Source organism: Cetorhinus maximus, chromosome 5 (assembly GCF_964194155.1).
Source record: "Cetorhinus maximus chromosome 5, sCetMax3.hap1.1, whole genome shotgun sequence".
NCBI lineage: Eukaryota > Metazoa > Chordata > Chondrichthyes > Lamniformes > Cetorhinidae > Cetorhinus > Cetorhinus maximus.
In genome coordinates this window covers 158,831,594-158,844,452 of record NC_135883.1, presented here as the reverse complement: position 1 = coordinate 158,844,452, position 12,859 = coordinate 158,831,594, and the positions used below count along the sequence as shown (strand labels likewise).

General features: G+C 47.9%; 1 protein-coding gene across 1 annotated transcript in view; it reads right to left on the bottom strand.

Moving 5' to 3' along the window:
* LOC144680420 (uncharacterized) overlaps positions 1–11,974 on the bottom strand; it is a 31,521-nt gene extending 19,547 nt beyond the window's left edge. The window contains exon 1 of the mRNA XM_078541386.1: positions 11,852–11,974. Within this exon, the coding sequence (XP_078397512.1) occupies positions 11,852–11,974 (123 nt within the window). The remainder of the gene's footprint in view (positions 1–11,851) is intronic.
* Positions 11,975–12,859: the final 885 nt, after the last annotated feature.

Below are 12,859 nucleotides of genomic sequence, written 5' to 3'. Positions count from 1 at the left end.
TCTCAGAACTCTGCAATCTCTCACCATTTAGGTAAAAGTTTCTTTTTTAGTCTTCCTACCAAAATGAACGATTTCACTTTTGCCTACACTATACTCCATTTGCCAGATCTTTGCCCACCCACTTAACCTATCCATGTCACTGCGTAGCCTCCTTACATCCTCTTCACAATTGACTTTCCTGCCTATCTTTGTGCCACCAGCAAATTTATCAATCATTCCTTCGGCCCCTTCATCCAAGTCATTTACATAATTTGTAAAAAGCTGAGCCCCAGCACTGATCCCTGTGGCACACCACTTGTCACATTCTGCTAACCAGAAAAAGATTCACTTATGCCAACTCTCTGCTTCCTGTCAGTTTCTTCTATCCATGCCAATATGTTACCCCCTACATCATGAGCTTTTAATTTTCTGCAATAATTTTTGTTGTGGCACTTTATCAAATGCATCTGAAAATATAAGTACAGTACATTTACCCCTTTATCAACAGCACATGTGACTCCTTCAAACAACTCCAATAAATTGGTTAAATTTGATTTCCCTTTTACAAAACCATGTTGACTCTGCCTGATTGCCTTGAATTTTTCTAAGTGCCCTGCTATTGTATCTTTCCTAATAACTTCTCACGTCCCTCTGACAGATGTTAGGCTAACCGGCCAAAAGTTTCCTGCTTTCTGTATCCCTCCCTCTTTGAATAAAGGAGTTATATTTGTTATTTTCCAATCCAATGGAACCTTCCCGAATCTGGGGAATTTTGGAAAATTAAAACTAACACAAAAACTATCTCATAAGCCACTTCCTTCAAGGGCTTAGGGTGAGGTCCATCCAGACCTGAGGATTGGTCAGCCCACAGCCCCAACAATTTGCTCAATCCCACTTCCCTGGTGATTGTAATTTTCCCGGGTTCCTCTCTCCCTTCCATTTCCTGATTTACAGCTATTTCCGGAATGTCACTTTATAGTCCTCTATAGTGAAGACCAAAGCAAAATATCTGTTTAATTCATCCGACATCCCCCAACTTGCCATTATCAGTTCCCCAGACACACTCTCGATCGGACCAATGCTCACTTTGTTAACCCTTTTCTTATTTAAATAACAAAAGAAGCTCTTACTATCTGTCTTTATATTATGTGCAAGCTTTCTCTCATACTCTAATTTTCCCTCCTTAAACTTTTTGTCATACTTTGAAGTTCTTTATATTCTTTCCAATCTTCTGACCTGCCACCCATCTTTGTGTAATTACATGCTTTTTCTTTAAGTTTGATACTGTTTTAGTTTACGACAGATGGTGGGCCCTCCCCTTGGAATTTTTCTCTCATTCGAATGTATATATTCTGTGTATCTGAAATATCCCTTTAAATGTCTGCCACTGAACTTCAATTGACCTTTCCCTTAACCTCATTTGCCAGTTCACTTTAGCTACCTTTGCTTTCATGCCCCCATAATTGCCGTTATTTTAGTTTGAAATACTCGTCTTCTACACACTCGTTCCTCCCTTACAATGAAGGTAAAAGTCAAACATATTTTGATTGCTGCTATCCAGGCGTGCCTTCACTAGGAGGTTATCAATTAATCCAATCTTGTTTCTCAATATCAGGTCTAGTATCGCCTGGTCTCTGGTTGGCTCCAAAATGCACAGTTCTAACAAACTACCCTGAAAACATTCTATCAACTCGCATCTGATTTTCCATGTCTTTATGCAGATTAAAATCCCCCATGATTATTGCTGTACCTTTCTGACAAGCCCCCATTCGCTCTTCTTTTATGCTCTGTCCTAGTGTGTAGTTACAATTAGGAGGCCTGTACACCACTTCCACAAGTGACTTCTTGCCTTTAACATTCCTCATCTTAAACAATCCACTACTAGATCCTGGTTTCCTGAACTTAGGTCATCCCTTTCTAAAGTGTTAACACCATCATTAATTAACAGAGCCAACCATCCACCTTTTCCCACCTTCCTGTCCTTTCTAAATGTCACATACCCTTCAACATTCAGTTGCCAATCTTTGACATCCTGTAGCCATGTCTCTATAATGGCTATCTGATTGTACTTATTTATTTGGATTTGCGCTATCATTTGATCTGCTTTGCTTTGAATGCCTAAGTTGTTGGTACCTACATGGACCATGAGCACTGGATCATCCCCCTCCCATTGCAAGTTTATCTCTAGCCCTGAGCAGATGTCCCGAACCCTGGTACCAGGCAGGCAACAAAGCTGTCTGGACTCTCACTCTTTGCTACAGACAAAAGTGTCAATCCCCCTCACTATACTGTCCCTACTACCACTACATTCCTTTTTGCTCCCCCACTTGAATGGCTCCCTGTACCAGAGTGCCATGGTCAGTTTGCTCATCCACCCGAAGCCTCCATTCTCATCCAAACAAATTGAGAGAACTGCAAAACTATTGGACGATTGCAGAGGCTCACACTCCTGCCCTCTGGGTCAGCTTGCCTGCCTCACTCATAGTCATACCCTCCTGTCCCTGGCCACTGACCAAATCACAAGACCCTATCCTAAGTGGTGTGACTGCCTCCTGGTATAAAGCATCCAGGTAAATTTCCCCCTCCCTGATGTGTCGCAAAGTCTGCAGCTCAGCCTCCAGATCAATGACACTGAGTGGAATTTCCTCAAGGCGCAAACACTCACCTCAGACGTGTGTGTCGTGGATCACAATGTTATCCAGGAGCTCCCACATACTGCATCCTGAATATGTTTTAAACAATTACATTAATCACTTGTTTAATGTGGCTTTCTTACTTATTTGATAAAATTTACCAACAAATTATTTACTATTTTAAACATTAGCCATAGAATAGAACTTACCCACTTACCAGATACTCACCAAACAGCTCGCTCCTCTCCCTGTAGTAGGGCAAGTACCAATTTCTATGGGCTGAGAATGGTAGAAAGAGGAAATGAACAACTCCTTCCTCCAACCAAACTCCAAGTCTTCACTCAATTTTTCAGCTGCATGAAAGAACCCTGAATTTATAGTGAACTGAACAGGGGCAACAGTAACCAGATTGAACCAGTTAGCTAATTAACTACTCAGCTCCTACAGCCGAGAGTGAGTTTACCCTGTCTAAACTGCAAGAAAGAACTTAGCCTGCTTACACAGCACTTTCCAGTTACTGCTAATTACCGACTAGATTTGATTCTCAGAGCAAAATTTAAGAACAAAATTAATACTTAAAACTCCCCTCTCACCAAACTCCAAGGGCAGAATGTTTCCCTCCTGGGCGAGCCTCCCTATGTCACCGCGCACTCTCGCGATCATTCACCCGGTGGGTGCGTGCGGGTGCGAGAGCGGTGCCCACCATTAATTAACAAGCTACTCAAGGCCCTGAACAATGCAATTGTCTGAGGTTTTTCATTGCCCGAGTGATTTTCTGCTCATTGCACGGGCAAAACAGGCAGGTGGCCAGCTGACATTTCCTCAAACCTCATCTAAGGGCGGGATAAAAAGGGTCAGCAGCATTGCCAGTGTGAGCAGTGAGGAGTTTTGGAGATAGTTTGCAGCTGGTTGTTTATTGGTATTTGGCAGCTTCATCTCTGTTCAGGGCCTCAATCTTAGCATTTCCCGGCCTCATTTCAGGACTCATTGCTGTCTGCCAGGAGGGTTCAAACCATGTGGACCTTTCCAGGTATCAGACAGCCTTCCTTTACTCTGCTAATGGGGACTGTGGTTTGGCACTAGCAAGGGGGGGACACACTGAAGGAAAGGGATCTTGATGCAGCTGCATAAGCCACAGATGATGTGTCCAGTGGTGAGTTGGAAGATGAGCACAGAGAGGAGAATGCTGTGGGTGTGGAGCCTGACCTCGGTAACCCCCAGGAAGGCAGAGACAGCAGGGATTCCTTGATCCAACGCTCCTTCAGTGAGGCTACCAAAGATCAGCTTCAAATTCATGCCAGGGCTGCCTCCTCCAACCCGGATGTCTGAAAAGACCCTTTCATTTCAACACAAAGAACACTCAGCAACAAAGTTCTCAGCCACCTACGTCCAGAATTACATCCTGGCGTTCCCCACACCAATGAATTAGAAAGGTGAAGATACTCAGGCCATGATGACAAAACCAGATTTATATCATTTTGACAAGTACAGGCTACTTACATCAAACCCTCTGGTCTTAAGTCCCAGACCAGTATACATTAACTCAACATAAATGAACATAAAATCACCCATGACCTGTCCCTCTTGTGCTCATGCTGCCTTTAACTTACGCTTGTGAGTGCTCACTCTCGGTGCCCCCCCGCCGTCGCTGGCACAGGTATCGGAGACAGCCTGCTGACCCTGCCGTCCTGTTGGGCTTGATGACCTTGTCGGTTGTCCTCAGGCCAGTGGCGCCCGTGCTGACCCCGCCTGGGATGGAGCAGCCAGTGCCACAGCTGGCACCTCTCCAATCGCCACAGCCTCACCTGGTGCCATTGTCACTGATGGAGGGGCGGAGAAGCTGCTGCTGTCATCTGGACGGCCCTGAGAGGAGTTCACAGAGATGGCTGGCAGCTCATGCTCCAATGTAAGGTCTCTGTGGACCTCCTTGCACAACATTAATGGACATGTGCCTAGATGGGACACTGGGTGCCTCATCCTTCTCCCACACTGACACTGACCACCTGAGGTCAGTTCCTGTGTGAGGGCTTGCAGGTCCAAGCGCAACCACAAGAAACCCTCATTTGTCCCTGGAGCTGCCTCTCGATGAGAGACACCACTGTCTCAATGGAGGGGGCAGTGCGCTCGCCCATGACAGTCAATGCAGTGCTCATGCTCCGCATGGATTCCTCCAACATGGAGAGCATGGCGCGCATATCCTCATTGATCTCCGCTCGATGCTCTCGTACATCTCACTGAACATCCAGTGCTGCCTAATGGATGATTGCAGAGGCTCATTTACAGCCTTTGACTGAGCATTGTCCTGGCCCCCGGCAATCCTCCCACTGCCGGCACCCTGGGCACTCTCTGCCTCCGCACACACCTCAAGCGAGTGTGAAGTGCCCTCACCAAAGTGCACCGAATTACTAGCCACTGAACTAATGCCCACCAACTTGCTGGTTTCTGCGCTGGTGCCTGCTTCAGTGAGTGGGTGTGATGCAGGTGACAGTGATGCCCGGAGGTTTTCTGCCGTTAGGGGGTGGCCCTTCGGGGTCTACAGATCGGACGTCAGCTGGCGAACCTAAAAAGGAAAAGAAGGACATTTCATTAGTTAAAGTCATCACTCTGTCACTGTGCATGCCAGGCACCCTGGTGAGACACCAGATATCTGTATCATGGTGCCATTGTCTTCCAATGATCAATGGGGAAGCCAGGTTCGAGACTCCCATCAATGAGGAGACTGCACTAGAATGGCTGCACAATCCAAGAGGGTCACTTCTTTGCATTGAGCTCTTACCTTCATCTGGCACCCTCGCCTCTCCATGCCCGGTTGCACGGGTGCGTGCTGGCTCTCCAGCTCAAGGGTGTTCTGCTCGAACCGGGAGGGCAGCAGCAGGTTGGACGGGCCTCCTCCTGTACATGACCTCTCTGCTTGGTGATGGATTGTCTTCTCTTGAACAGACAGAGGAGCATTGATCAGTCCACTCTCTACCTGCAGCTCTAATGCAGCCTGGCCAACCCCAGCTGAGGAACCCCTCACAGGGCACATCCGAGTCATGGCCCTCCAGCCGCAAGGCACTCAGTCTAAGCAGCTAGGGCTCACCCCCTTGGCCAGTTCTGGCATCATTGACAGTTGGCACTCAGACTCTAGCACCGCTGTGGTCCACAGGGGTACGGCCAGCCCTTAAAACATCTGCACACTGACCCATGCCAACATGGTACTCACCCTTACTGAGCACTTCAGATCATTGAATTGCTTCTGGCACTGCACCCGTGTGTGCTGCACCACATCATGGCTGCTCACGTGGGCTGCCACTGTCGGAGATTAACCACAACGAGACATCATTTCGTACATAGAAACCCCACTTGTTACTTGTGCAAAAGGGAGACACACACAAGAGCTACTGTACAGTCTCGTAGCAGGATACACGCAGACCTGTTAAAAGCATTCTTACAGCCAATCAGTAAATTTTGCACAAACCTATCTGCTTATTTGCATAAGTTAACTGACCAATCCATATTTCAGTAAATGTTCATTCCCAGCACAACAGATGTTGTTCTTACACAAATGCTTATTACAAACCTGATTATATTGGCCTGGGAAAAAACAAAATGGAATGTCTCAGGGCTCATCCTACAACTGTGGTCAGACAAGATGGTATTGTTCTCAAGGCTGCGGTATTTTTCTCTTAGGCCTAGGCATATAATTCAACCTCTCCATTAACCCTTTTAGCTCTAAATGCGTCCCTGTAGTTGCCTCGGCCACCACACCACCTCCTCCCATGCACTCTTCATGCGGTGCGGTGGACTCCTCCTCTCATCTCTGGGGACAAGAGTGTCCCTCCTGGGAGTCACCTCCTCCAGCAGGAGGGTGAGGCACTCATCGGAAAAGCTGCCGGCCGAGTTCTCACCCGACTTGTCCTTCCGCCTGCCGTGTCCAGCCACACTCAACTTCATAACTTCCATACTGACACCACAGAACAGACGTCTTTCCATAGCCAGCCTTCCAGGGGCTGCCTAGGCTGTTTTTAAACAGGTTTCCAGGTCACCATTGGACCCAGCAGCCGACAGGACCCTGCCCCCGCTCGGCCCTTCCTGACCAGTGCGGAGCCGCGTTTCATGCAGGACGGGCCTTAATTGGGCCACCAGAGTGAAATCACAGTCGGGGCCTGATCGCGGGTGGCGGTCGGTTTCATGGACACTCCCAGGCCTGCCCGCCGTGCCCGCCCAACGAGGGCAAAATTGAGGCCCAAGTCTTCACTCAGTTAGTCGATTGCACCTGTTTGTCCAGCAGCTCAGAAATAATGTAGAGAGAATCGTTGTTCTGAATGTTTCAGAGTAGAATGATACATGGTACAAACATTCAAACACTCAAGAACTGGATTGATTTCCCTGCCCCCAGAAGCTGTCGTACAAGTTGTGTTGAGCACTGAATTTACAGCCTATCCACAGGTTCAATGTGAGGTTGAATTTTATTTCTACTAAATGAATGTGCAAATAGAATTTTTTTAACTCGCTTTTGAGCTGTGACAGAACCAGGCAAATTAAATGGAAAAATTTAATTAATAAATAAGAAACTCCAAAAGCAAAAAAAACTGACAACAATTATAAGTGCGACCTTGCACTGGAGTGCGACTTCAACAGAGCGCTGAGAGTTTGGTGAGTTGAGGGAACATTAAATCTCTTTCTAAATGTCTGATATTGTTTGTTTTTAACATTTAACATTTAACATTATAAATCTCATCCAGGGACCCGAACAGTGAGAGAGCAGCTATCCACTGGGGTGCAGCTGTAGATAGTTAATTAAGGAAATTAACTTGAAATTGTTTTTCAGTTCCTGGGCTCAGCTAGTACCTTTCTTTTCAGAGCCCATAGATTCAAACATTTCAGTGTGACCTAGCACTGGAGTGTGACCTCAATGGAGTGCTGGGAGTTTGGTGAGGAGGTGAGGGAGGTGCTCCTCTGCTTTTTCTAACATTTTCAGCTGTAGGAACTGGCTCTTGCTCTGCTGCAGGTGAATAAGCTGGCTGTTTGGTGAGGATCTGGTCAGTGGTTCAGGTCTTTTCTATTCCTAAGTTTTCAACTAGTATAGGAACGTGGTAAGATTAATAGAATACATAAAATAAAATACATAATTGAATAAAATAACTAAGCAGTTAATTAAAACATATGATGAAGGCAGGATAGGTGATGTGTCATGGCTGCAACATGTGGGACCTCCTGGATACCAGTGTGATCAGGGTAAACAAATCTGCAACAAGTGTCTGTGGCTCGAGGTGCTTCGGTTGGGAAGCCATTCAAGTGGGGGGAGCAAAAATGAATGTAGTGATAGCAGGGGACAGTATAGTGAGGGTGATTGACACTGTTCTCTCCAGTAAAGAGTGAGAGTGCAGACAGCTGTGTTACCTGCCCGGTGTCAGGGATTGGGCTATTTGCTCAGGGCTGAAGAGGAACTTTTCATTGGGAGGGTGGGGCTCCAGTTATCATGGTCTATGTAGGTACCAACAACATAATCAGGACAAGGAGGGAGTTTCTGCATAGCCAGTATGAGGAGCTAAGCACCAAATTAAGAAGCAGAACCTCAGAAGTAATGACCCCTGGTTTACTAACTGAGCTACGTGCAAATTGACGTAGGGCAAATAAGATTGGAGTAATGAACGTGTAGCTCAAAGGCTGGTGTGGGAGAAGTGGGTTCCAGTTTGTGGGGCTCTGACGTCAGTACTGGGGAAAGTGGGGGCTACACCCCTGGGACGGCCTATACCTGAACCGTGCTGGGACCAGATTCCTCGTGAGCCACATAATTAGGTAAATAGAGATTGTTTTAAACTAAACAAGGTGGGGGATGGGGGTGTGGAGTGAGGGACCAAAAATATATTTTTAAAAATGGATTAAAAGGGGGTGAAAACAGAGGAGATATGTCTTGGTTTGAAGTTGTTGAACTTAATGTTAAGTCCGGAAGGCTTTAAAGTGCCTAATCGGAAGATGAGCTGCTGTTCCTCCAATTTGCGTTGGGCTTCACTGGAACATTGCAGAAGGCCAAGGACAGACATGTGGGCCTGAGAGCAGGGTGGGGTGTTGAAATGGCAAACAACAGGAAGATCTGGGTCATGCTTGCGGACAGACTGAAGGTGTTCCGCAAAGCAGTCACCCAGTCGGCCTTTGGTCTCCCCAGTGGAGAAGAGATTGCATTGGGAGCAGCGAATGGAGTGGACCAAATTGAAGGAGGTGCAAGTGAAGTGCTGCTTCACCAGAAAAGAGTGTTTGGACATTTGGACGGTGAGGAGGGAGAAGGGAAAGGGGCAGGTGTTGCACCTTCTGCGATTGCACGAGAAGATGCTATGGGTAGGCGATGAGGTGTTGTGGGTGATGGAGAAGTGGGCCAGGGTGTCACTGAGGGAATGGACCCAACAGAATGCTGATGGCGAGGGGTGAGGAGAAGATGTGTTTGGTGGTGGCATCATGCTGGAGTTGATAGAAATGGCAGAGGATGATCCTTTGAATGTGGAGGCTGGTGGGGTGAAAGGTGAGGACAAGGGGTCCCTATCATGGTGCTAGGAGGGAGGGAAAGGGGTGAGGGCAGAGGCACAAGAAACATGTCGGACGCAGTTGACGTCCTATCAATCACAATGGGGGTGGGGTAACCCTTGGTTAAGGAGGAATGAAGGCATGTCAGAAGTGCCACTTTGGAAGGTGGCATCATGAGGACCCCTCCCACAATTCTTTTCTCGGTACACCGATGGCTGTATTGGGGCTGTTTCATGCTCTCGTCCAGACCTGGAAAAACTTATCAATTTTGCTTTCAATTTCCACCCCTCTATCACCTTCACATGATGCATCTCTGACACTTCCCTTCCCTTCCTTGACCTCTGTCTCCGCTCCTGGTGATAGACTGTCCACCAATATTCAGTACAAGCCCACCCACTCCCACAGCTACTTCGACTACAGCTCCTCACACCCTGCTTCCTGTGAGGGCTCCATCCCATTCTCTCAGTTCCTTCGCCTCTGTCGCATCTGTTCTGTTGATTCCACCTTCCAAATCAGCGCTTCTGACATGTCTCCCATCTGCCTTCCCCGAGGACTCCCCTCTGACAGCACCCCAGTCACCCCGACTATCACCTGAACACCCCCACCCACCCAGCTACCCCCATCCCCAACCCCTATCTAGCCAACCACCTGACTAACCCTCCCTTCCCCTGTTTATCCCCACCCCACCAATTATCACCACTGACTAACCTCACTACCCCAAAACACCCCCCCACCCCAAACTACCTCCACCTCTCCAATGACTGCCACAATCTACCCCCCACCCCTATCTACCCCCTACACCCCAATTACCATCCAAACCCCCCACACCTCACTATCCTGTACCCCAAACTACCCCACCACCTCGACCACTCCCAACCCCTGACTGCACCCCGACCCCACCACCCAAACCCAAGATCCTCTCCCGTCACCATGGCCATCTGACCCCACCCATGCTACTCTCCACCCCCCCTGACCCACTCCCTGATTACCCCACAACTCCCCCGACTAACCCCCACACCCTGCCTAACCTCCACCACTGGACACTCCCAGCACTCCTTCAAACCCTGACTAACCCAAAATATTCCGAGTACACCCCACCCCCCGACTATCCCCCAACCATGGCCCAAGAATACCCCCACACCGGCCCATCTACCCCAGCTGTACCCCTGACTACCACATGACACCCCACCCCACCCCCGCCAAAAACCCCCACCTCCCCTCATTATTCCCTACCCTTCCTGACATCCTGACCCTCCCCCACACCTGGGTGAGTGAAATGGAGCAGAGTGGAAATCCGAAGGTGATTGTCACTCCCCAGATGTTGTGAGCCATGAACATGAATAGGGGATTGGATAATGGACAGAAAGAGCTATGGGAGGTTGATAAACAGTAGTAAACATTTAGAGAAATAATTCCAACTTCTCAGTGAAACCACATTCCATCGAGAAACAATAAATTCTGCAGGAATACTGGTCCACCCACGGCTTACCACATAAACTAATGGGGAGACAAAGGGCAAAAGAGAGTGTGGAATTTAAAGTAGTTGACCAAGAAGAAAATAAACATTTATTCCATGCCTCAATCTAGTAAATCGGCTCTGAACCACCTCCAACACATTTACATCTTTCCTTAAATAAGGAGACCAAAACGGCTCAAAGTCTTCTCACCAATTCCCTGGTAGTCGGGTTGCAGGGGGCGGGGGTGGGGGTATTGGCGGGGGTGGGGTGGAGGGTGGCAGTGGTTTCAGTGGGGAGTTGGAGGGTCAGTACCACAGTGGGTAGCTCGGAGTTAGAAATGGTTTTAATCTGTCTAACTTTTCCTGGGTAACTATTCTGCTGAGAGAGTCGGAACCATCCAAAGTCACTGATGTAACTCGGAGTATCGGATACTTCCCAGTACAGGATAATTGCCCATCAGAAGTTTGAGCATTCCCGGGCAAAACCCATGCAGTCCTTGCATGGGAACTTCGGGGGTGTCCCCAGCACATCTTCAGGGGAACCTCCTGGGTAAAACTACCCAGCGATCAGAAGTTCTGGGCCAATTTATATTACCCTAACAAGGATGTTGTGTAATTCTCACAGCCAAACCTGCTTTAAGGACACTGCTGTATTGATGTGACTTTCCAGGTATCTGTGGTGTGGGGGTATCGCCTAAAGCAAGACTTGGCTTCTTACAGATGTAACATAGTGATCTTAAGTCTGATATAAATTTCCAGAATTGGGTTAAATTCAGTGAATACAGGAGTAACAGTAATGTTCCCGATTCTACAGTCCTTCGCATCATCCCTCTAACCTCTTTGTTTCCACACCAACCCCACTTTAGACCCGCTGCTGGAGACGGAAACCCTGATATTCTCGCTACACAAGCTGGCAGTGGAGACCAATCAGCCGACAGCAGCTCATGTATAAAATGTTAATGAGACCCAAGGACCAATTTCAGCCCAGTCTCATGTTTCAGGGTTGGGGTGTGCGCTGTCGGTCCACCACAGGTTCTTTACCCCCAAAACAGGCATTGTATAATTTCCCCTGGTACAAACATTACAGAACGCAGTAAACTCTGAACAATACTATGGTAAAAACAAAAAACTACTGCAGATGCTGGGATCCAAAACAAAAACAGAATTACCTGGAAAAACTCAGCAGGTCTGGCAGCATCGGCGGAGAAGAAAAGAGTTGACGTTTCGAGTCCTCATGACCCTTCAACAGAATTCTGTTTTTGTTCTGAACAATACTAACCTTGTGCTGAATGACTTCTGTGGCCTCAGCGCAGTGATTTTCATGACAGAAGATGTCCACCTCATCCTGTGCAGCAAGTTGATGCCAGAAGAGGACAGACACAGTTAGGAAGAGCCTCAGCATCCTGGTGTCTGCTCAGATCACTGATGAACGCCCTGAATGACTCTCAGCACCTTCAGGTGGATCTGCAGATTGAGCCGAGAGCTCAGGTCTTTTTATATTGTTTTATGAAGATGATTTTGAATAATGTTTAGCTGCAGGCAGGAACATGATGTGTTGAAGAAATGCACTTGCTGATTCCATTAGAAACCACTAACTCTCTGAGTGCCGGTTCCCGGGAAGTCTGAACACTCAGGAAGCTATTTTACAATTGATTCCAGTTCACACACTCAGGATTGTCAACCCTCCCTGTTTGGGAGTCGCCTGGAATGGAAGATTGATCTGCCGGTCGCTGGTGTTAGTGACCCGGGAGAAAACAATTTCACATTCGGATTTCATGTCTGTACAGTTTCATTTCTTGGGTTTCCTGCACAGGCGGAAAGTGGGAACCCAGTGGCCATGCTGCACTCCAACCGCGGGACAGACAACCATTTCCTCACTGAGTAGGTGAAGCTGGTGTGGGTCTCACTGCCCAATGACTTGAGCATTTCACACTGATCCTGTTTGTTTCTTCCCCTCCTCTCCTGAGGTAACTGAGACTGGTTGAGGTACATAACCCTTGGTAACAACTCCCACTGAAGTCCAGTTTCTGACTTGGGTTCAGTTTTCCTGGCACTGACTCTCACTGGGTGTCTGTTTCGTGAACACTGACTCTCACTGGGTTTCTGTTTCCTGGATACTGACTCTCACTGGGTTTCTGTTTCCTGGACACTGAATCTCACTGGGTTTCTGTTTCCTGGACACTGATTCTCACTGGGTTTCTGTTTCCTGGATACTGACTCTCGCTGGGGTGCAATTTCCCTGACACGGACTGACAGGGGTGAAAGGGAACCTGGAACGAGGGGGCAC